This window comes from Thrips palmi, unplaced genomic scaffold (genome assembly GCF_012932325.1).
Source record: "Thrips palmi isolate BJ-2018 unplaced genomic scaffold, TpBJ-2018v1 HiC_scaffold_8, whole genome shotgun sequence".
NCBI classification, from domain to species: domain Eukaryota; kingdom Metazoa; phylum Arthropoda; class Insecta; order Thysanoptera; family Thripidae; genus Thrips; species Thrips palmi.
Window position 1 is genome coordinate 5711154 of NW_023144635.1, and position 21908 is coordinate 5733061.

The 21908-nt window shown below is 53.2% G+C and overlaps 5 protein-coding genes and 1 pseudogene across 7 annotated transcripts; 3 read left to right on the top strand and 3 right to left on the bottom strand.

Moving 5' to 3' along the window:
- The first annotated feature begins 76 nt into the window (after window positions 1–76).
- On the top strand, window positions 77–7134 carry LOC117653077 (structural maintenance of chromosomes protein 4). Its single transcript, XM_034398442.1, has 22 exons — window positions 77–232; window positions 829–1501; window positions 1575–1751; window positions 1863–1967; window positions 2040–2227; window positions 2320–2460; window positions 2536–2686; window positions 2769–2990; window positions 3080–3324; window positions 3411–3528; window positions 3620–3822; window positions 3926–4110; window positions 4230–4468; window positions 4549–4675; window positions 4796–4985; window positions 5066–5210; window positions 5300–5473; window positions 5702–5884; window positions 5989–6221; window positions 6313–6496; window positions 6580–6753; window positions 6831–7134. The coding sequence occupies exons 2-22, from the start codon at window positions 845–847 to the stop codon at window positions 6954–6956; spliced, it is 4167 nt and encodes a 1388-aa protein (XP_034254333.1). The 5' UTR covers window positions 77–232; window positions 829–844; the 3' UTR covers window positions 6957–7134.
- Window positions 7121–8745, bottom strand: LOC117653083 (trans-1,2-dihydrobenzene-1,2-diol dehydrogenase-like). Its single transcript, XM_034398455.1, has 6 exons — window positions 8341–8745; window positions 8136–8266; window positions 7894–8054; window positions 7567–7816; window positions 7335–7485; window positions 7121–7238 (listed from the first exon to the last, which is right to left on the bottom strand). Exons 1-6 carry the CDS (start codon window positions 8540–8542, stop codon window positions 7141–7143), a joined length of 993 nt encoding a protein of 330 aa, XP_034254346.1. The 5' UTR covers window positions 8543–8745; the 3' UTR covers window positions 7121–7140.
- Window positions 8746–9139: 394 nt separating this feature from the next.
- On the top strand, window positions 9140–11028 carry LOC117653082 (probable D-xylulose reductase A). Its single transcript, XM_034398454.1, has 6 exons — window positions 9140–9359; window positions 9445–9736; window positions 9829–10026; window positions 10130–10319; window positions 10417–10524; window positions 10790–11028. The coding sequence occupies exons 1-6, from the start codon at window positions 9204–9206 to the stop codon at window positions 10902–10904; spliced, it is 1059 nt and encodes a 352-aa protein (XP_034254345.1). The 5' UTR covers window positions 9140–9203; the 3' UTR covers window positions 10905–11028.
- A 1317-nt stretch (window positions 11029–12345) lies between these two features.
- LOC117653546 (putative inorganic phosphate cotransporter) lies at window positions 12346–19358 on the top strand. Of its 3 annotated transcripts, none has more exons than XM_034399306.1 (8): window positions 12346–12589; window positions 13694–14142; window positions 14216–14449; window positions 14533–14815; window positions 15315–15583; window positions 15660–15807; window positions 16219–16274; window positions 19287–19358. In XM_034399306.1, the coding sequence occupies exons 1-7, from the start codon at window positions 12535–12537 to the stop codon at window positions 16269–16271; spliced, it is 1491 nt and encodes a 496-aa protein (XP_034255197.1). In that variant the 5' UTR covers window positions 12346–12534; the 3' UTR covers window positions 16272–16274; window positions 19287–19358. The 3 variants fall into 3 exon arrangements, with proteins under 3 accessions (XP_034255197.1, XP_034255198.1, XP_034255196.1); XM_034399307.1 differs by lacking the exon at window positions 19287–19358 and adding an exon at window positions 18892–19280; XM_034399305.1 differs by lacking the exon at window positions 19287–19358 and adding an exon at window positions 16670–16767.
- On the bottom strand, window positions 17459–20033 carry LOC117653117. Its single transcript, XM_034398513.1, has 4 exons — window positions 20015–20033; window positions 18091–18344; window positions 17889–17993; window positions 17459–17675 (listed from the first exon to the last, which is right to left on the bottom strand). The coding sequence occupies exons 1-4, from the start codon at window positions 20031–20033 to the stop codon at window positions 17523–17525; spliced, it is 531 nt and encodes a 176-aa protein (XP_034254404.1). The 3' UTR covers window positions 17459–17522.
- On the bottom strand, window positions 20022–21808 carry LOC117653118 (annotated as a pseudogene).
- Window positions 21809–21908: the final 100 nt, after the last annotated feature.

Sequence of the window (21908 nt, forward strand, 5' to 3'; positions counted from 1 at the left end):
ATAAGACTTTTGATTTCACAAAATTTTAATGATAAATTCTTCCTTAGGAAAATAATATATTATATATAGATCTGATAATTTTCCTTGGCCTTCGACGTTGGCATGTCGGACCCTCAAATTGCGCTCTTTTCGGGTCTGCCGTTACCGTTGGTTAAAATCTGGAGTCGTTGTTTGTTGGGGGTGTTGGTTTTACATTCTTAATCCTCTTCATCATATTTTATTTCATGTTGGCGTAAGTATTTAATCGCCCTTCGATGGCTTTCAACCGCCTTTAGTCTTTTTAACTTCCTTACTTCGGGTATTATAATTCAAATCTAGTTTGTCTTACTGTTGTGGTTACCGTCTCTTTGATTTCTCTGCTCTGTTAAACGAATAGAATCGTGATCGGCCCGACAAGCGAGCGAACGCGTTCAAGTTTTACTCATAGTACTAAGATTTTTTTATCAGTCGAATTGTTTTACACGTCATGTTTAACACGTCATGAGACATGTCAATCTCGCTTGGTCCTTCGTTGGCGACTGCGTTTGTGTCGCGCGCCGGGCCTATCACGATTCTGTTCGCTCGTTTGCTCACGCGTCATCACTGAACCTGTACTAGAGAAGCCCTTGGTCTTCACATACTATTATTAATGAGTTCTACTACGCACACGTTGTGTTAATGGTGCTTTTCCTATCTTTGACTTGTGTAACTTTTGTTCCGTTACATTGTTTATCTCACTAGTTTCACTTTATCAGTATGTCACTAGTGTCAAGAGTCGTTTATTCCCTCATGGTATTTTTCTTTTACCTGCTTCTGCTTTTCTTCACCTGCGTTTTTATTTATTTACAGGCCTGGTTTTTAAAACATGGTTTCACGACGGAGGAGCCGAGCCAAACCTGACACGTCAGTAGAAGAAGACGGTTCTCCAGAAAATACGTCACCAACTACATCTCCCTCTAAACCTGGTCCTTCCAAGAGGAGGAGCAAAGGTGCCCCTGATAATGATGACGAAGGATCGTCAGCATCTCCTCCCAAGAAGTCCAAAAAGGATTCTGCCAAATCTCCTGAAAAGAGAACAAGAACTCCTAAAGGGAAAGGTGCTCAACCTGAAGAAACGGAGGAAGCCGAAGAAAGACGTGGCAATTTTGAAGAGGAGGAGACACATTCTGATGAAGAAGGGGGTATCCGTATAGGGGATATTTACATCCCGCCTCCACCCCCAGCCACAACAGGTGTTGATCTAAATGGTCCTCGCCTCATCATTACACATATAGAGAATGAGAATTTCAAAAGTTATGCTGGCAAAACAGTGTTAGGTCCCTTCCACAAGTGCTTCACATCCATTGTTGGCCCAAATGGCTCCGGCAAAAGCAATGTCATTGATTCCATGTTATTTGTATTTGGTTACCGAGCATCCAAGATTCGCTCTAAGAAGATCTCTGTTCTTCTTCACAACTCCGATGAGCACAAGAATGTCACTAGTTGCACTGTCGCTGTGCACTTTAAACTTATCATTGACAAGGTTTGCTTGAAATCTGGATGTACTGGTTATCAGTTATGATCTTTGTTTTACATCAGGTTTCTATTGTTTCCAGCCAGGTGATAGTTATGTGGAAGTACCAGGGTCAGGAATAGTAATTGCTCGTACTGCATTCAGAGACAACTCTTCTTACTACACATTAAATGGGAGACGAGTTCAGTTTAAGGAAGTAGCAAAGCTTTTGCGAAGTCATGGTATTGACTTGGATCACAACAGGTTTTTAATTCTCCAGGTAATCCTGTTTTATTATTCCTATTTAAAAATTGTGGTAATTGTTTGGTTACTGTTTAAATGTTGTCTCATCCTTCATTCCAATAATGCTCATACTGTCTTTCTGCTTTAGGGTGAAGTTGAGCAGATTGCTTTGATGAAGCCAAAAGGCCAAACTGAACATGACACAGGGATGCTTGAGTTTCTTGAAGATATAATTGGAACTTCTCGGTTTAAGGTATGTTGTTCATTTGTGTTTTATTTTCATCATACTATAGACAGGGTTCTCATTCTTTATCTTTTCCATCAGGAGCCAATTGAAAAATTAAATGTGCTGGTTGAAAACTTAAGTGAAGAAAGGACTGAAAAGCTGAACCGTGTAAAGATGGTTGAAAAAGAAAAGGAAGCCTTGGAAGGTCCAAAGGATGAAGCAGTTAAAGCACTGAAGCAGGAGAATCAATATTCTTCTGTTATGCACTTGCACTGCCAAAAGTACATGTAAGTCACAATTCAGTCTATCCTTATCAATTGTGCAATTGCTTAAGCCTTTTATTTCATTTGTGTGATTCATGTGTCATTTTGTTTGACAGACGGAAATTAGATCTGGAACAGGAGAAAATAGAAGAAGAAAAGAAAATCCTGAGTGATGCTATCAGTAAGATAAATGAACAGTTGCAGGCAATCCAAGCAGAAATTAAAGAGAAAGGAGGGTCCTTGAAAGGTGAAACAAAGTAAGTTGACTTTGCTCTATTTTTACATGGTTACAGCCGTCTTCATATTTATGTATTTTCTTTTCCTTTGTTCAGACAAATAGAGAAGATGGAGCAACAGAAAGCTGCTCTCAGTGCACAGTTCGACAAGATAAATGCCAAGGACGTCCAAATTCAGGCAGACATCCAACTACGTAATAAAAAGCGAAAGAAGACACAGGAACAGCTAGAGGAGGAACAGAAAAAGGTAGGTATCTTTCTAAGTTCTTTAGATACTCTTACGAAACTTGAAAAACTAATTTTTGTTTTTGTTACTTCTATGTCTTCAGCTGGTTGAGTTGGAAAATCTGCCAGAGAAGAATACAAAAGAAATAGAAGAATTGAAAGCTCTGGAGCCAAAGCTTATAAAGGAACAAGAGGCAGAGCAGAAACAAGTAGAGGCAGTCATGGCAACTATAGCTACTGAGGCAAAATCTTTGACTGAAAAGAAGGACAAGTTACAGAATCAGTTGGTTGGTTTAACTGAGGCCTCAGCTGAACAGAAGTCAAAGGTTTGTTCTATTAAGTATTTTGAGTCCGCTTAGTTTATTGGTGTTTTCCCTTTTTTTGTTTTAAACTTTTAAAATTATTTGGCTTTTAGCTTAACATTGCTCAAAAAGAGTTAGATCTGTATCTTAAGAATGAAACTGATGCAAAAAAGCGGTATGAAGATCTCAAATTATCCTATGATGCTCAAACAGAGAAAGTATCTGAGTCTGAGAAAGCTGTTGCAGAGTTACCGCCTAAGATAGAGCGAATGGAAAGAGAAGTAAAATCAATGAGAAATGACCTGGCCAAGGCCAATGCTGATATAGGAAAAATTGGTGATGAACTTCGTGAGAAGAGGTAGACAGTCTATGATTTATGGCATATGTTTTATATATTTACTTGGCTTGAACACTCATGAATTTTTAACTTTCTTTCTGTCTTAGAACTGCATTTGAATCAGTCCGGTCTGATCGGAGTGCCAAAATTTCCCATAATGCAGTTCTGAATTACCTTATGGATGTCAAGCGCAAGGGAACATTGCCTGGCATTATTGGTCGGCTGGTATGCTTTTTCAAATAATTTTTATCCTTTGCCTTATTTTCTTTAAAAAAATTTGCTATGAAAGAAAGGCACTAATTTGCAATGATTACAGGGTGACTTGGGTGGCATTGACCAACGTTATGATGTGGCAGTTTCTACTGCGTGCCCCATGCTGGACCATATTTTGGTTGACACATTAGAAACTGGAAAGAGTTGTATCAAAATGCTGAAAGATGACAAAGTTGGAAGAGCCAACTTTATAATCTTGGAAAAGCAGGAGCATTTTAGAGCAAAAGCTAATACTCCCTTAAACACGTAAGACCCTAATTACTCCACTAAAATTTTAGTTTGCTTTTTCATTCCTTTCTTTTTCTATGTATCTGTCCACTGTCGAACCTGTAAACTTTTTGTTTTCCAGACCTGAAAATGTTCCTAGATTGTATGATCTTGTTCGAATTCGAAATGAAGATCATAAAACTGCTTTTTACTTCGCTCTAAGAGACACCCTGGTAGCTCAAGATCTAGAACAAGCAACCCGGATTGGATATGGTCGAGTCCGGCATCGAGTTGTAACCCTAAATGGAGAAGTTATTGAAACATCAGGTGCGCTTTTGTTCTTTTCTTTACCAAACTCATTTCAAATCCATTCCCTTTATACTCTTTGTACTTCATTGTGGCCTTATATTCCAAAATCAGTTCTCCATTGTTATCTTCTTTTACAGGCACCATGTCTGGAGGTGGTAGGAGTCAAATTCGAGGTAAAATGGGCAAAGACTCAAGATCAGATGTTGTGATGTCGGATGCAGAGTTTCGCGAAATGGAAGAACGAGTAGAAAGACTTCAAAATCGTGAAAATGAATTGCTAGGGAAAATAGGAGAGCTAGAAAACCGAATCAAAGGCCATACGAGGCAAATTTCTGCTGACAGAGATGCTTTGGAGCTAAAATCACTAGAATTAGAGGTAACATTACCCTTTCTGTCCTTGCTTGATTTGAAAAAGTGTTTGCCTTTAGTGAATGTTATCTTGTGTTTTGTTCCAAGACAATATCAAAACATTTGCCAGAAATTGAAGAAATGATGAAAAAGCAAGAGAAGAAAGTGAAAGAATCTGTAGCAGATGCCAAACAAGTAAAGACATTAGAAGCTAAAATATCTGCTATTCAGAAAGGTAAGTTGATCTCTGCCATATGCTGTAAATTAACGTTTTTAAGACTTACGTCAATGAAAGTAACTGAACCATCCACAATTTAATGACTAAATAATTCAAATAATTCAATTTTTTTTACAGATCTTGATAAAGCAGAAGAAGCTGAAGGGAAAGTTTCAAAAGAAGTGAAAACTCTCACGAATGAGATAGAGAAACTCACAACGGGTCGAGTCCGCAATGCTCAGAAGAAATTGGATGAGGTCACAACCCGCCTTGACAAAATTCGTTCAGAAATTACGAAACTTGGCGTTGCAATAAAGACATCAGAAAGGCAAGTGATTAAATATATTTTAGGTTCAAATAGAGTATCATACTTCAATGGATTTTTTAATAATACTTTTTCTAAATCAGGAATGCCAAAAAGTCAAGTGACAAAATAAAAAATCTTACTCAAGAAATTCAGGACATGAAAGAGACTCTTGCAAGCATGGTTGATGAAAAGAACAAGATAACCGAAGAAGCTTCCGAAGTTTGCAAAATGATGGAATCTATTAATGTGAGTACTGCCTTCTCTAATCTCTGCAAATTTTATCTCAGTATAAAATATGGTTCCTGAACAAACATGTTGGATTTTGTTAACTTTAGGAGGGCTTAAGAGAAAAAATGGAGCAGATGAAATCAAGGAAAAATGATGTTGATGAGATTCGCCAAAGAGAAACAAAACTATCGGGTGAAAAAATGGATGAAGATCAAAAACTAAAGGTTATTCAACAACGATTAAAGGAAAAGAAAACTGCAATGGAGTTCACAAAACAGAAGGTTTGTCTGTCAAAGTCCAATGTAATGTCATAACTCCCCCTTTTGGAGCAATAGCTCTTGGGAGTTAAATTGGTACAAATAAAATAAAAAAAATAAAAAAAAATCCTTAAACAGTACTCTTCTATTATTATCAATTATTTATGGAAGTTCTCTTCTTGTAAAGGGTTTAATTGTTCACAAAACTATTTGTTCTACTAACGTATTTTTTTTTGTTTCAAATGCTTTTAGATGATGAAATTAACACTGCATGTCATACCTGGAGCTGAGAAGGTGGACGAGTTTGTCATAAAAACAGCTGAAGAATTGGATCAATTAAATGTTGATAATTTACAATATGAGGTTGCTAGATTAGAAGGCATTGTCAGTAAAAATAAGCCTAATATGGGAGTGATTGAGGAGTACAATAGAAAAGTAATGAAATAAGCTTTTTCGTACTTTGTCCAATTATTGTTGCCTTTCTATTTTATAATGCTATTAATGCTGAACTTTTGTGTTGTGTTATTATCATTATACAGGAAGCGCAATATATCCAAAGAGTTGGGGAGCTTGAAGCAATTACTGCCAAGCGAAATGAAATACGTGCACATCATGATGAAGCCAGAAAGAAACGGCTATCAGAGTTTATGGCTGGCTTCACCACTATAACTGGGAAATTGAAGGAAATGTACCAAATGATTACTCTTGGAGGTGATGCAGAGTTGGAACTTTGTGATACTCTGGATCCATTTGCAGAGGGAATTGTTTTCAGGTAATTTGATCTTGCTCTGTACGTATTAACTCCCAAGAGATGCCTTTTCATTTAATCTTGTACTATTTCTCTCTGTTTTCTTTTCTTCTAGTGTTCGGCCTCCAAAGAAAAGCTGGAAATGCATATCTAACTTGTCTGGAGGTGAAAAGACATTATCATCTTTGGCACTTGTGTTTGCATTGCATTACTACAAACCCACTCCTCTCTATGTGATGGATGAAATTGATGCTGCCCTCGATTTTAAAAATGTTTCTATTGTTGCGAATTACATTAAGGTACTGTTACTCATCCTACCTTAATTTTGCTTCCTGTCAACATGCAATAGCACCTATTGAATTGTTGCCTTTTTCCATTGTAGGAGCGTACTAAGAATGCCCAGTTCATCATCATATCTCTGCGGTCAAACATGTTTGAACTTGCTGATACCCTGGTTGGAATTTATAAAACATACAATGCTACAAAAACTGTAACGATAAATCCAACCCTATATGTGTCTCATGGTGTAAACAAAGCTGCTCAAGACAATGAAAAGGTTTGTACACATCACCTTGGATTATTTTCTTCTTACCAACACACCTTCACAATTTTTTGATCTTGTTTTATTTGCAGACTCCACCGCGTCGAGGTATGTCTTCTCCAGAGCCTGCTATGACAAGAGAACAGCCCTTATCGCCAGTACTACCTGATCCAACATCAACACCAGGTTCTCCTATATTAGGAAGTTCCAAGACCTGATGTGTTTTGTTGTCTCACACATACTGTATTAACAGTTAGCCTTCACCTTAGAGCGTTAATTATTGATTGTTTATAAAAAAAATTTCAATTTTTCATTTTATAATAGGATGTGTTTTTCCTTGACAGTACGTGGTTTATATATTTTAATGAATGACAAATAAACATTGGTTTTGAACTACTACTCTCATTTAATTGAAACACCAATTTGCTTACGAATTTCATCTTGAATTTTTGCTATGGTAATGGATTCTTCATGCATCATCTTGGGACATTCTAGGAGACCTGTTAGGAAATAATATGGTTTCAGATACACACTTGGAACCATAAAACATGAAATTCTTGTTCAGGTCTAACAACCCTCTGTTTAGATTACTGTACCTTGTCGAATGCAACGCTTAACTTCATCTGCTTCAAATCGCAGTCCTGAGCTATTTCTGTTAAAGTAGGGATGTGCTCCTGGTGGAAGAGGGAATTCCTTTGTCTCATTTCCACTTACAACCTTTGTCGGGCACCAGAAGGGGTCAACAATCTGTAGGCAACAAAAACCACAATCATTTCCGGATTTTCTTTTGTTTTAAAGAAGAATGAACAATGGTCGCACACAGCGCACCTTGATGAAGCCCTTGGTGCCCCAGATGACGGCGTCGTTGTTCATGTCGGCGAGCGCGGACGTGCCCACCATGGCCGTCCGGTTGCCGGGGTACTTGAGGACGACGGCAGTGGCGTCGTCGCAGCCCGTGTTGTTGACGTGGCCCACGGCGCGCACCTCCAACGGCATGCGGGGGCCGAACACCATCAGCACCAGCTGCAGCACGTACACGCCGAAGTCCAGGACGGTGCCGCCGCCCTGCGACTTGGTCCTGCGCCACCAAGATGACGGTCCGGTCAGGCATCCCGCTCCCTCACCTTAATCCCTCATCCACGGCCCATTGCTCACCTGACGCGGGATCCCTCGGGGAAGTGGATGGTCATGTTGGCGTTGACCTGCACGATGTCGCCGATGGCGCCAGACGCCAGCTGCTCGCGAATGTACTCGTAGGCGGGGAAGAAGCGGCTCCACACGGCCTCCATGAAGAAGCGCCGTTTGCTCTTCGCTAGCTGCGAGTTGCGAGACAAGTTGACAAGTTAACTTCTAGTGTAGGCCGCTGCTGCTGGAACTACTTGTTGGCTGATGCTTACCTCCACGAGGGCGATGGTGTCGCGAGAGCTGAGGGTCAGGGGCTTCTCGCAGAGGACGTGCTTGCCGTGCTGCAGGAACATGGTGGCCATCTCGTAGTGGTTGGTGCACACCGACCCGATGTACACGATTTCTGCAACGACACCGCTCACCTTACACCAAGTCCACGTTTGGCCTACTTTACAGGTTCAGATGCGATGGACTCACCGACATCCTTGTTGGCTGCAAGCTCCTCGTACGAGGCGTAGGCCACGGGGATCTTGTGCAGAGCGGCGAAGTCCTTGGCGCGCTGCATGTCCCTGGCCGCCACGGCCACCACCTGGTGGTCCCCGGCCGGCAGGGTGCCCATGGCGGTCAGGAAGTCATGGCAGATCTGCCCTGCGCAAGCCACGCCCCAACGCAGTGCCATTTTCCTGTCTTGGCCTGTTTTACAGTGTCAGTGCTTTCTCTCGTCGCCGTGCTTCGCGGTGCTTCGACGAGAGTGGGCTCAAGTATTCCTTGCCGAAGCGAAAGCGAATGCCGCACTGAGAAGCCGTGAGGAGACAGGCGCCCTTGACGACGGACCGGGAGTTTCGACACCGACACAGCCTCTCGAGAAGCCGCAAACCATCAACCAGAAGGCCAGCGGGGTCATGCGTCACGCTGCAAGGGCTGGCACGGGGAACTTGCCGCGACCTCACCCCATCCCCCACCACACCCCCCGCCCACACAGTGTGTAGTGTTGTTTATGTCCGATGCGATAGACCGTGATAGGGGCGCCCAAAAATAATCCAGAGGGGTGTCCAATTGTTTTTTTGTTTACTTTCAACGACAAACTGATAAAACGTATGGTGAGAGTGGCCGGGAAAAGCAGTGAGAGGCACTTGGCGTTATCGTATCGCTGCTTTCTCTCTTTCTCTTTTCTCTTTTCTCGATATCAATCGTGACCCCAGCACCCCGCTGTTTGGACACAGCCACAGCGAGTGGGAGTTGGATTGGGGTTCTCTTAAAGATCATAAATTCTGCATCCGGCGCTCAGTTTCTCCAACTCTACACCGCCGCTCGCAGCCTAGCCCTCCCTCGTCTCCGCCATGGCACCCCTCAACATGGAAGCCCTGCAGTTCGACCGCCAAAGCCAGACGCTCAAGCACACCAAGGTGGCGGTGCCCACGGCCGCGGACAAGCACGAGGTCATCATCAGGATCGCGTACGCCGGCATCTGCGGCACCGACCTGTCCATCATCGCGGTAAGCTCTCGTCGCCGTCGTCGCCACGTCGACGCGCACCTCCGCGCTCCCTCTCTCACTGCTGGTTCCGCTCCTTCTGCTGCAGGGGCGCGTCCCGTGCAAGACCGACCCCGTCGTCCTCGGCCATGAGATGAGCGCCGTGGTCGTGGAGGTCGGCAGCAACGTGTTCCACGTGTCCGTGGGCGACCACGTGGTGGTGGACCCCAACCGGGCGTGCCACACGTGCCACGACTGCACCTCCGGCAACTACAACGTGTGCCCCGTCAGCCCCTGCCGCGACACCGTGGGCATTATGAGGGACGGCGCCTTCGCCCAGTTCTGCAAGGTGCCCGCCGACCAGGTGTACAAGCTGCCCAAGGACATCTCTTTGAAGCAGGGTAAGGCAAGCCCGAGGGCAAGCCGGCCGGCTAGACTCGTTCTTCGTAAAAGTTTGAGGGCTCCGAGCCTAACGGTCCGTATCTTGGTGCAGGTGTGCTCTGCGAGCCCATGTCCTGCGTGGCGCACTGCTGGGACCGCCTGAGCCCGGTGGCCATGGGCAGCAGCATCCTCATCACCGGCGCCGGCATCATCGGCGTGCTCTGCTGCGTGTCAGCGTACCACCTCGGCCACCGCGAAATCTACATCTCCGAGTTCAGCGCGGGCCGCAGGGCCATTGCGCAGAAACTGAGTGAGTGCACTGTACATGTCTCGCTTCGAGCTCCTGGGAGACTCGCTTTTTCCGGGGGCTGAGCAGCGCGCAGAGCAATGAACACTGTTTGAATGTTCGGCAGACATCGAGGGCCTCCACGTGGTGTCCCCCGACGAGCTGGCGGCCAAGAAGGCCGCGGACCGCAACTTCGGCTTCGACGTGGTCATCGACTGCAGCGGCGCCATCCCCGCCCTCGAGTCCGGCTTCGAGCTGCTCAAGCCCCGCGGCAAGCTCATCGTGTTCGGCATCGCCGCCCCCGACGCCAAGATGAGGTGCGTGCCTGCCCCGAATCCCATTTTCCGCCGCACCAAAAATTCTACAAAGACGTGCGTGATAAAGCTTTTAATGGATTCTTTTATTGGCCAACAGGGTTTCCCCCTACGAGTTCTACAGGAAGGAACTCACCCTGCTCGGCAACACCATGAACCCCTACACGTTCAACAAGTCTATCGGCTACGTCAGTGGGATGAAGGAGCTGTAAGTTTGCCTACCACTTTGCTATACCCGATAACCGTCTACACCATAAATGGCTTAGTGCCACATCTATTCGTACAGTGAATTAAGTGCAAACATATACCAGGCAAAAAACTTTCATAGCCTGATTTTTTTTTAAATTTTTATTGTCCCGAATTATACGTAATATGGTAAATTTCTTAGTAAGACTTTTAGAGCGTAGCAGCTCCAACCTTGAACCTTAAGCCTTCTTGAACCTTGCCTTCAATTTTTTCCCGTGGCGTTGCAGGCTGGACTTCGACAGAGTCGGCGTTCGCGTGTTCAAGCTGAGCGAGTACGAAGAAGCCATGGCCGCGCTGGCGAAGGGCACCATCAGCAAGGCGGTGTTCGAGATCGGCGCTTAGTTCCCTTGTTGCTGTGATGTGTCACTTCACCCCCCCCCCCATTTGTAAATATTTCGCATTTTCAACACTACGTACTCGATGTAACCGCGCATTTTTTTACGTAATAAACCGTCTCGTAAAATAAGGTGTCTTCTTCCTTCCACCCCACGGCACGCCCGCCGGTTGCAGTCTGCACACACACACAAGTTTTATTATCTTTTCGCTGCCTTTGTTCGGTTTCCTCGCTTTTGTTTAAATGCGACAGATAAACGCACCACGCCACGCGCGTCGCGTCTACGCAACGCGCAAAGGCGGAGGCGCGGACCTAAGCGCGTTCGCACTGCGCGGCACCGCCCGCCATGCAAACAAACAAAATCGTCCAAACAAATTTTGTTCCGTGCAGACAATGACAATCACGGTTTGCCGACCGAATTTTGTGCACAATCACTGGGTAATATTCTCAGGCCGCTCTTAGAGAAAGGTCGCGTGGGAGGTTGCACGTCGCACGTCATGATCCAAACAAAGCTTTAGATAAGACGGGCCATACCCCGACCTCACGCGACGCCAAAGTGTGCAGAAAATTATCAAAAACTTGACGTTAAAAAAACGATAGGTGAACCCGATAGTTTCAGGAGGGACACCCATGCGGAAGGTTTGCGCTGCCGTCGGTCATAAACTCTCCAGATAAGATCGCTCGGTTTACGGACATCGTACGCTATATTTACGGGTGCGTAGGATGTCGTCATGATGGCATCATTCTAAACCCGTCCTCAGCGTCCTGCGCGATAAGCACCTCGAGAGACCCGTGCAGCTTCCTAAAGATCCTCGCCAAAAGGGGTGGAGCCGGGAGCGCCTGCCTGCATAACCCCCTCGGGGGGACGGGATAAAGTGTCACCTTAGTAAGGGTGGCCGTGTCTCGTTTTGCAGTGCAGGCGGGCATGTGTCGGGCCCGAGAGGGCACACGGTCATGTGTGGTCCAGCCCTTAATGGTAATGGTAACGGAGGGTAGGCCGCTGCGAGACAGGCGTGTCGGCGTGTGGCCTGCCCGCCGGGCGCTCCCAGGAGGCGCTCCCTTGGCCTCGCAGTCCTCACGACGGAGGATTTCTTTCCATTTTGTGCAGTGCTGGGTTTCTAGACTAGCTCCACGATACTAGGGTCGATGGCCACCTACGGTCCTCGGCGGGTCCAGCGCCGTCCACCGCTATACAGAGCCACTACTCGCAGGCCGAACCCGAGGACCAGCGAGTGCGTACTTGCTGCAAGCGATCGTCGCAACATTCTTTGGTTCACGAAAACGAGCGCGAACTGGGTTCATCACCAGCTTTCACTTGTGCGTCTGAACGAAACGCGAGTACAGGCCCCGCGCCCCGCGCCGCCCGGCGGGCGGGTTCGGGTTCTCGCGCTGTGACGCGGCTGGTCGCATAAACGCTCCCCCACCTGTCCTGGAGCCCGCCAAGCAGCGCCAAGCAGGTCCTGCCGCCGACTTGTGACTCCGCAGTGACAGTCGGGTGGCGCGGGTGGAGCAGGCAGCACCCACGGGACCCACAGCACCCACAGGACCCCGCAGCACCCACGGGAACCCGCAGCGCTCACAGGAACCCGCAGGAACCCGCAACACCCACAGGAACCCGCAGCGCGCTCCGGCCGCACCATGACGGCCACCACCACGGTCAGCGCGTCCGGGAAGGAGGCAGCCTTAAAAGAAGGTGAAAGAGAAATACAGACATGTCTAAAAAGTACCGTTTGAACAAAGTGAAAGTAAGCAAAGTTTAGGTCTGTAGCTGTTTTGATGGATTTTCATTACGGACTCAGGTGAAAAACAAAATTTAATGATGCTTTTAAAAACGCAATCTAACGTTAAAAAATGATTTACCTGAGTGTAAGCTTGTTTGCGATTTTTAGAAGAAGTCGGGTGTTTCATTCGAGAGGAATGTAGTGTTCCGTTAGTGTTGTGGAGGCTCGGCTCACACCTAGACGGTCTGACGGTGTGGCGGACGCTCTGGTTCGGCGAGCGGGACATGCGGCGCCGCGGAGCCATGCGGAGCCATGAGTGGTCGCGGCGAAACTTGAAATTGGCGTGGGACTTACTGGGGCACGCCTAATGGCCCGCTGCCTGCAGGAGCTAGTCCCAGCCAGTCCAGTCCGGCTCGGAGCCCCAGTCGGCCCGGCGAGGTCGGGACGGACAAGTACTATAAGCGCCAAGTCGCTAGCATCCATCACCTGCAATACCGAGTACTGAGTACGACCGGGCCGGGCCGGGCTCGACGTGTGTGTGTGTGTGTGAGGGAAAACGCTGTGTTGGGAACTCCCGGCTGCCCCCGGCCATTAGTGTATCCACCTGCAGCGTCTGCAGTGTGCCTGCAGCCGGCGCCTCCGGCCCGCCCATGATGCGGGGGCGTTGCCGGCGACAGCCAAGCCGAGCCCAGCCGGCAGCGGCAACACGCAAAGCAGTGCCACGAGCCCCGCGCTTAGCCCCGCGCGAAACAAGGAGATGATCGTCGTGGGCCAAAGCGGCAAAGGCCAAAGCCAGCCCGGCGCCCCAACCGGCATCTCATTGTTTACTCGTTGAACCGCGTTGAAGCCCCTGTGGCCTGTGGCGCCGCCGTGACGAGCTAGAGAACCAAATCCGACCGGCACGAGCCGTCGCGGTCCTTATCACGCCAATCCGGCCTTATCGCGTCTGCATAAACAGCCAGGTTATGGGCTAGCCCGGGCCGCCGCGGCGCTACCGAAAGCCGGGCCGTGGCGACGCCGGCCTGGAGGGCCTGGAGCGACTCAATGACACGACGGCGTCCTTTTCCTGGTTCCAGCGGGCGGCCGCGGCTTCGGCCGGCGGCACCTGCAGCTCATGCTGCTGTCCATGGGGTTGGCGCTGGGGTACTGCTGCCGCATCAACCTGTCCATCTGCATCGTGGCCATGACGTCCGCGGAGTCCGCCAACGGCTACCCGGTGTACGACTGGGAGCCCAAGTACCGCGGGCTGGTGCTGTCGTCCTTCTTCTGGGGCTACGTGCTAATGCAGGTGCCCGGCGCCACGCTGGCCAACCGCTACGGCCCCGCGCGCTTCGTGTTCCTGGGCGTCACGGGCTGCGCCGTGCTCACCTGCCTCACGCCCTTGGCGGCGGCCTGGGGCGGCTGGATGGCAGTGTGCGCGCTGCGCATGCTGGAGGGCCTCTGCCAGGGCGTCATCTTCCCCTCCGTGCACTTCATGCTGGGCCGGTGGTCGCCGCCCGTGGAGCGCGGCCGCGCCGCCGCCATAGTAGGTCTCGGGGCGTGGTGGCATGGCCAAGTCGAAACCAGAGCACGCTACTACACTGCCTCGCTTGCCGCAGGTGTTCACGGGCCCGTCCATCGGCACGCTGCTGGCCATGGCCGGCGTGGGGCTGCTGTGCGGCTCGCCCTTGGGGTGGCCGTCGGGCTTCTACGTGCCCGGCCTGCTGGCCCTCGTCTGGGGCGTCTTCTGGTGGAAGATGTCCGCCGACTCGCCCGCCAAGTGCAAGCACATCGCGCCCGAGGAGCGCGAGTACATCCAGATGTCGCTGGGAGACTCTTCCAGCAACGACAAGGTGGGTGAACTGACGGCCTGGTGGTGTGGCGGTAGCCCCGTCCGCCCCGCAGACTGACGCCAGTGTGTTGCATGGTGTTGCAGCGCCTCAGCGTGCCCTGGCTCGCCATCATGAGCACGCCGGCCATGTGGTCGCTCATCGCCGTGCACATGTGCAGCAACTTCGGCCACTGGCTCATGCTCACGCAGATGCCCACCTACATGCAGACCATGCTGCACTTCAACATCGAGGACAACGGCATCATGTCCAGCATGCCGTACCTGTGCCTCGTCCTGACGTCCACCCTGGTGGGCTGGGGGGCACAGCGCGTCAACGAGAGCGGCTGCATCAGCATCGTCATGTCGAGGAAGATCTTCAACTCGGTCGGTACGTGGCGTGGGGCGTGGGGGTGGTTGGCAGAGCCGCCTGAACGGCACCCTCTCCAAGTCGAAGTCTCGCGCGGAGACCTGAATGCGCTCAGAGACCTCCGATCCGAGACCGAGACGTGCTCTCCGTTGCTCCTTGTGGGGGTGCGAGAGAGACAGAGCGACGAACCAGTGTTCGGAACTAGCCTGCAGGCAGCCGGCGGGCAGGAAGCGGCCATTGTCGCTGCGTTGGCGCGGCCCTGGCGTGATCTGGCGCTGTTACAGTGTCACACGTGCTGTACCGCGCAGGCACTCAGACAGGGCAACCGCCGTCCAGCATCGGACTGTACTCCGAGTCCTGCGCGCTGCGCGGCGGGGCCCTTCACATTGGCCGTGGCCCCGGTGGCCTCGCCCGGAGCGGCGGCCGGCCGGTCACGTGCCTCTGCGTTGACGCCGTAGCGGAAGTCCGCGGGAGCAGACTGGGGGCTGAGTCCACCCCTTGAACCCCAACTTGGTTGCAGGGCACTACGGCATGGGCATCACGTTCCTGGTGCTGTCCTTTCTTACGCCGATCGGGATTCCCGTGGGGGTGGCCGTCGGCCTGCTGACCGCCGCCGTGTCCCTGGAGGCCGCGCTGCTGGCCGGCTTCCTCGTGAACCACGTCGACCTGTCGCCCAACTTCGGCGGCGCCATGCTGGGCGTGTCCAACGGCCTGGGCAACATCATGGGCATCGTGGCGCCCATCCTAGTCAGTCTGGTGGTCAACCAGACCCCTGAGTCCACCCCGGAGGTAGGTGCCGACCGCCGCCTTGGCCTTGCCGGCTCCACGGCCTTCAAGCTCAGTAACTCGGCAACCCCACCCCCAGGATCTGGCGACGGGCTGGAGCCGCGTGTTCCTCATCGGCGCCTGCGTCTACTTCTCCGGCAACACCGTGTTCGTCTTGCTGGGCCGCGCCGACGTGCAGCCGTGGAACAACCCGGAGAAGGCCGACAAGGCCGAGAAGCTGGAGAAAGGTAATGGGGCGGCCGACGACCGGGCGGCCGGGGCAGAGCAGAGCCTGTTTTGGCCCGACTCGTGCCTACGTCCACCTTGTCAACCCGTTCAACTTGCGAGTGGACAGAAGTCGCACGGGAAATATGGCAACTCTGTGCCGGACTTGCTGCGTGATTACGTACATCGTACATGCAGACTCACGCTACCATTGCCTTTCCGCGTTCCCTTCACGCGGCACGAGTTTCGGGTTGCGCTCAGCCAATCTGTCCGGACTCGCTGAGCGCATGCTGAGCGCGCGGCGCGGGCAAAGCCGCGACTTTGGAGGAGCACGTGGACATTAATTGTGGGAGAAAAGACGAAAAGACGGACCGTCGGAGCGACACTCCGCCCCAATCTCTGTGTCTCTGCCACTGCTACTTATCTTGTTCCAGGCGAGCCGACCGAGGCGCTCGAGCTGCTTCCTCCAGACCGCAATGTTGCGTAGAAGGTTTGGTACTTGTTGTTTTCCAGATTGCGTGTCCGTCCGTCCGTCCTGCCTGCCGAGCCATTTTGAAGAGTTTTCTCGTCGCTCTGTCTCTCTCGCACCCCCTCGGGTCGCGCACCGAGACAGAGCGACGAGACGACCCTTTGGAATCAGACTGCCGCCGCCCAGCTGCCAACAACGCCTTTGTGTCCGTCCGGCTGATGTGATGTTTGTCTGTCGCGTTGCCTGTCAGTGTGTTTTATGTCTGCCTACCGTATCGTCCGCAATGCTAACGCAACTTCCAGTGCCTTGTCGCGACGCCGCTGCGTGCGTTTCGCCGCAGAAGCTAATGTGCTGCCCATTTCGTTGCTTGCCCCACTCTGAATATTGCACATGGATCAACGACTTCTACTCCACAGGCTCTGTCGTCGAGGTCGTCACGCGCTTGTGAGCTCGGCGGGGCCGTCCCGGCGGGGGCGGGGGCGGGCCTGCCGCCGGGCCGGGCCGGCCGAGGGTTGGTTGCCACCCCCCACCCCCTCGACGACCGCCGCCGCCTCCGCCTCCACCTCCCCGCGCGCCTCGCGTGCCACGTCGACCTCCGCGGGCCGCGGCCTTGAGGGCCTTGAGGGCCTTGAGGGCCTTGAGGGCCTTGAGGGCCTTGAGGGCCTTGAGGGCCTTGAGACGCGGCCCGGACGCCCAGCAGGGATCTGGCGTGTTTGCCGCGGGGATTTCCTGCCAGACGCGAAAAGACATGTCTGTTGGTGGGCTGCGAGACGCGTCGCCGCCAGGACGCCGAACACCGCTTTCGGCGCGCTGTCTCTCTCGCACTCCGCGGCAACCCCTGTGAAAGCGAGAGAGACAGAACGACGACTGCCGCGCGCGGCATCAGCTTTGCAGAGAGACTGCCCGGCGCGCCGCGCTTCACGAACATTGGCTGTGAATTACTTGTCCGTCACCATGTACAAAACACCCTAGGCTAGTTTATCTATTAAATCAATAAAAGAGCTGTTTTTGTAAAAAATGAGATGCAACTTCGCACCTTCGTGACACCCACCGGACCTTCACGAGAACACTCATGAGTCACCTTCAGCGCCTACAAACATCGGGGACACTTTTACAGCCGGTGCGAGACTTTCGGGAGACAGCAGGTAGTCGCGGAAGATAGTCCGTCCTGATAAGCGGTAGCAGGATTCAGAGATACACTCAGCTTTGAATCGCATCCCGATTTTTATTGTGCCTACACTAGTTATAAATAAGCAAAAAGGGCGGCGCTCAGGGCGGCGCGTCGGCCGGCTCCAGCAGCTCGATGGACACCGACTCGGAGTTGTCGAAGGCCGGCACCACGGCCGGCATGGGCTTCTCCTTCTGCTTGGGCACGACGCGGACGATGGCGCGGCCGCACGACACGGCGCGGTTGTTGGTGAACTGGAATCACAGAGTCGAGTTGAACAAGAAGCACACTCTGGACGCAGCGGACCGGAGCACCGCCAGAGGCGCGAGGGGTCCTCGCCCCGAACCTCTCCCCGAACGCCTCGTTCAATAATTCAATAATTGCGTGAAGGTCACACGCCGCGTGGGCCGTTTAGCGCGCCAAGCGACGACGCCGACACCCCCACCCCTTATTGATCGCCAACTTACATCAAAGATTTGGTTCTCCACCTTCCACCGGCCGTAGATGAACTCCTTCAGCATGCCCTGGCCGCCCCGGTTCTCTATCGTGAAGTTGCTGACGTCCACCCTGATCTGGAAAGGAAGCGCGCGCACTGCTGCAGGTACTGGGGATGCGACTCGACAGTGTAGCGTCACCCCTGGCGTTACGTGCGTTGGTGCACGGGCTTACCGGCGGGAAGGGGCACTCGGCGTTCTCGTGGCCGAACAGCATGAGGGACACGCGGCGCCACCGCTCGGGCGCGAAGTTCTTGGCCATGGAGCAGCCGCCGCGGAACGAGTTGCTGTAGTACGTCACCCAGCTGCCGGGGAAGGTCCACAGGGCGAGCAGGACCTTCGCCTGCCACAGGGAGGCCCGGCTTGTTGAAGGGAGAGACACGCTTCGAGAACATGGCCGCCGCCCCGCCCCGCCGCCGGGCTCGAAGGCTCCCGATTGGCCGTAGTGAGCGGGCCACCAACCCGCCACGCCGGTCGGTCACGTTTGTGTCGGCTCCGTGTTCGTCCTTGATTTTTGGTGGTACAAAGTCGGTTTTCCGGGTCGAGTGTGGTATTGGTCGGTCCGTGTTCACCCAGTGCGTCGAGGGTTGAAGTTTCGCGACGATCGGAGCATCAGTGTTCGAGTTTTGTGCAAATTAGTGTTCGGCCCTTTGTTTACACGGCCTGCAGCGTCCCTCCGCTCGCACATGTGGCAACGTGTGTGCGTCGCAGCGTCCCAGCCCCAGCCTCCAGCCGGCCCCGCTGGCCGGCCCACCCCAGCGCTCAAGCCCCCCGGCAGGCCTGCTGAGGGGCAGCGGTACCTCAAGCAACAGTGACCAGTGTCCAGCCGGCGTCAGTGTCCAGTGCCCGTGTTGTGAAGATCAGTGGTTTTGTTCTTTGTGCAATCGGATCTAACAAGTGTTCGACGGTGCAGTGGCCGGGTGTCGCCGCTCACCAAGTGCCGTTCAGCCATGTTCAACGAATCGTTGCGTAGAAGGTTTGGTACTTGTTGTTTTCCAGATTGCGTGTCCGTCCGTCCGTCCTGCCTGCCGAGCCATTTTGAAGAGTTTTCTCGTCGCTCTGTCTCTCTCGCACCCCTCGGGACGCGCACCGAGACAGAGCGACGAGACGACCCTTTGGAATCAGACTGCCGCCGCCCAGCTGCCAACAACGCCTTTGTGTCCGTCCGGCTGATGTGATGTTTGTCTGTCGCGTTGCCTGTCAGTGTGTTTTATGTTTGCCTACCGTATCGTCCGCAATTCTAACGCAACTTCCAGTGCCTTGTCGCGACGCCGCTGCGTGCGTTTCGCCGCAGAAGCTAATGTGCTGCCCATTTCGTTGCTTGCCCCACTCTGAATATTGCACATGAATCAACGACTTCCTACTCCACAGGCTCTGTCGTCGAGGTCGTCACGCGCTTGTGAGCTCGGCGGGGCCGTCCCGGCGGGGGCGGGCCTGCCGCCGGGCCGGGCCGGCCGAGGGTTGGTTGCCACCCCCCACCCCCTCGACGACCGCCGCCGCCTCCGCCTCCACCTCCCCGCGCGCCTCGCGTGCCACGTCGACCTCCGCGGGCCGCGGCCTTGAGCGGCCTTGAGACGCGGCCCGGACGCCCAGCAGGGATCTGGCGTGTTTGCCGCGGGGATTTCCTGCCAGACGCGAAAAGACATGTCTGTTGGTGGGCTGCGAGACGCGTCGCCGCCAGGACGCCGAACACCGCTTTCGGCGCGCTGTCTCTCTCGCACTCCGCGGCAACCCCTGTGAGAGCGAGAGAGACAAAACGACGAAAGCCGCGCGCGGCATCAGCTTTGCAGAGAGACTGCCCGGCGCGCCGCGCTTCACGGACATTGGCTGTGAATTACTTGTCCGTCACCATGTACAAAACACCCTAGGCTAGTTTACCTATTAAATCAATAAAAGAGCTGTTTTTGTAAAAAATGTGATGCAACTTCGCACCTTTGTGACGTGACACCCACCGGACCTTCACGAGAACACTCATGAGTCACCTTCAGCGCCTACAAACATCGGGGACACTTTTACAGCCGGTGCGAGACTTTCGGGAGACAGCAGGTAGTCGCGGAAGATAGTCCGTCCTGATAAGCGGTAGCAGGATTCAGAGATACACTCAGCTTTGAATCGCATCCCGATTTTTATTGTGCCTACACTAGTTATAAATAAGCAAAAAGGGCGGCGCTCAGGGCGGCGCGTCGGCCGGCTCCAGCAGCTCGATGGACACCGACTCGGAGTTGTCGAAGGCCGGCACCACGGCCGGCATGGGCTTCTCCTTCTGCTTGGGCACGACGCGGACGATGGCGCGGCCGCACGACACGGCGCGGTTGTTGGTGAACTGGAATCACAGAGTCGAGTTGAACAAGAAGCACACTCTGGACGCAGCGGACCGGAGCACCGCCAGAGGCGCGAGGGGTCCTCGCCCCGAACCTCTCCCCGAACGCCTCGTTCAATAATTCAATAATTGCGTGAAGGTCACACGCCGCGTGGGCCGTTTAGCGCGCCAAGCGACGACGCCGACACCCCCACCCCTTATTGATCGCCAACTTACATCAAAGATTTGGTTCTCCACCTTCCACCGGCCGTAGATGAACTCCTTCAGCATGCCCTGGCCGCCCCGGTTCTCTATCGTGAAGTTGCTGACGTCCACCCTGATCTGGAAAGGAAGCGCGCGCACTGCTGCAGGTACTGGGGATGCGACTCGACAGTGTAGCGTCACCCCTGGCGTTACGTGCGTTGGTGCACGGGCTTACCGGCGGGAAGGGGCACTCGGCGTTCTCGTGGCCGAACAGCATGAGGACACGCGGCGCCACCGCTCGGGCGCGAAGTTCTTGGCCATGGAGCAGCCGCCGCGGAACGAGTTGCTGTAGTACGTCACCCAGCTGCCGGGGAAGGTCCACAGGGCGAGCAGGACCTTCGCCTGCCACAGGGAGGCCCGGCTTGTTGAAGGGAGAGACACGCTTCGAGAACATGGCCGCCGCCCCGCCCCGCCGCCGGGCTCGAAGGCTCCCGATTGGCCGTAGCAGAGACGGGCGGCAGCGGCCATGCTCTTGAATCATTTCTTCCTTCTTATTCTGGTCAACATCTCTATTGCATTCACTTCTCGATACATTTTGAGGCCGGCCAATGTGGATGCCAAGTTGCTCGCGCCGTTGAAAAGCCGGATGGGATGCCTACCTCGCGGGCGGAGCTCACGCCAAGAGTGCCCCGCGGAATGGTAAACTCAAATGTGAACGGCTGCTTTGGCGCGAGCCGGGTGACGAGTGCTTTGACCCTCCAGACACACCCACTGGACTGACCCACTGGACTGACCGCTCACCCCCAGGTCGTCGGACGTGTTGTAGTTGAAGCTGCCGCGGCCGTTGATGTGGTAGCGCTTGGGCACGTCCTTGTCCTTCTCCACGCTGCCCCAGTCCATCTTGGCCGCGCCCACGCCCTGCTTCTCCCTCTCGCAGAGCTCGGCCTTCTCCAGCTCCACGTCGAACGGGCCCTGTGGGAAGGGCCCGGCTCAGTATGGCAATTTGAGAGGTGAGGCCGCGCTGGGCTTGGACGCCGTACCAAGCCGTACTCACCGCGACGCCCTTCAGCTTCAGCCTGGACTCGAGGTTGTGCGGCGGCACCACGGCCTTGGCGGCGGACACGCTGGCGGCGTTGATGTAGTAGTGCACGAGGGCGGCCGTGGCTAGGACGCCCAGGGCGGCCCCCACCGAGCACCGCACGCCCGCCCCGGACCTTGGCGAGCTGCCGGACTGCGCGTCGCTGGCCTCGGCGGCAGCCTCCGGGGTGTCGGGGACGTCCTCCTTCACGTCGGCGACGTGCTTCTCCACCGAGGCCTCGGCGGCATCGGGGGCTGGCCCCGGGGGCCGGGCCTCGGGCGCGTCGGCGGCGGGCTGCTGGCTCGCGTCCATGGCGGACTGGACCGCTGGACCGCGCGGCCCAGTCCGCACCGGCTCCAGGATGCCGTGGTCGCCATGGTCACGATCGACTCATCGCTGCGCGGGCACTGTC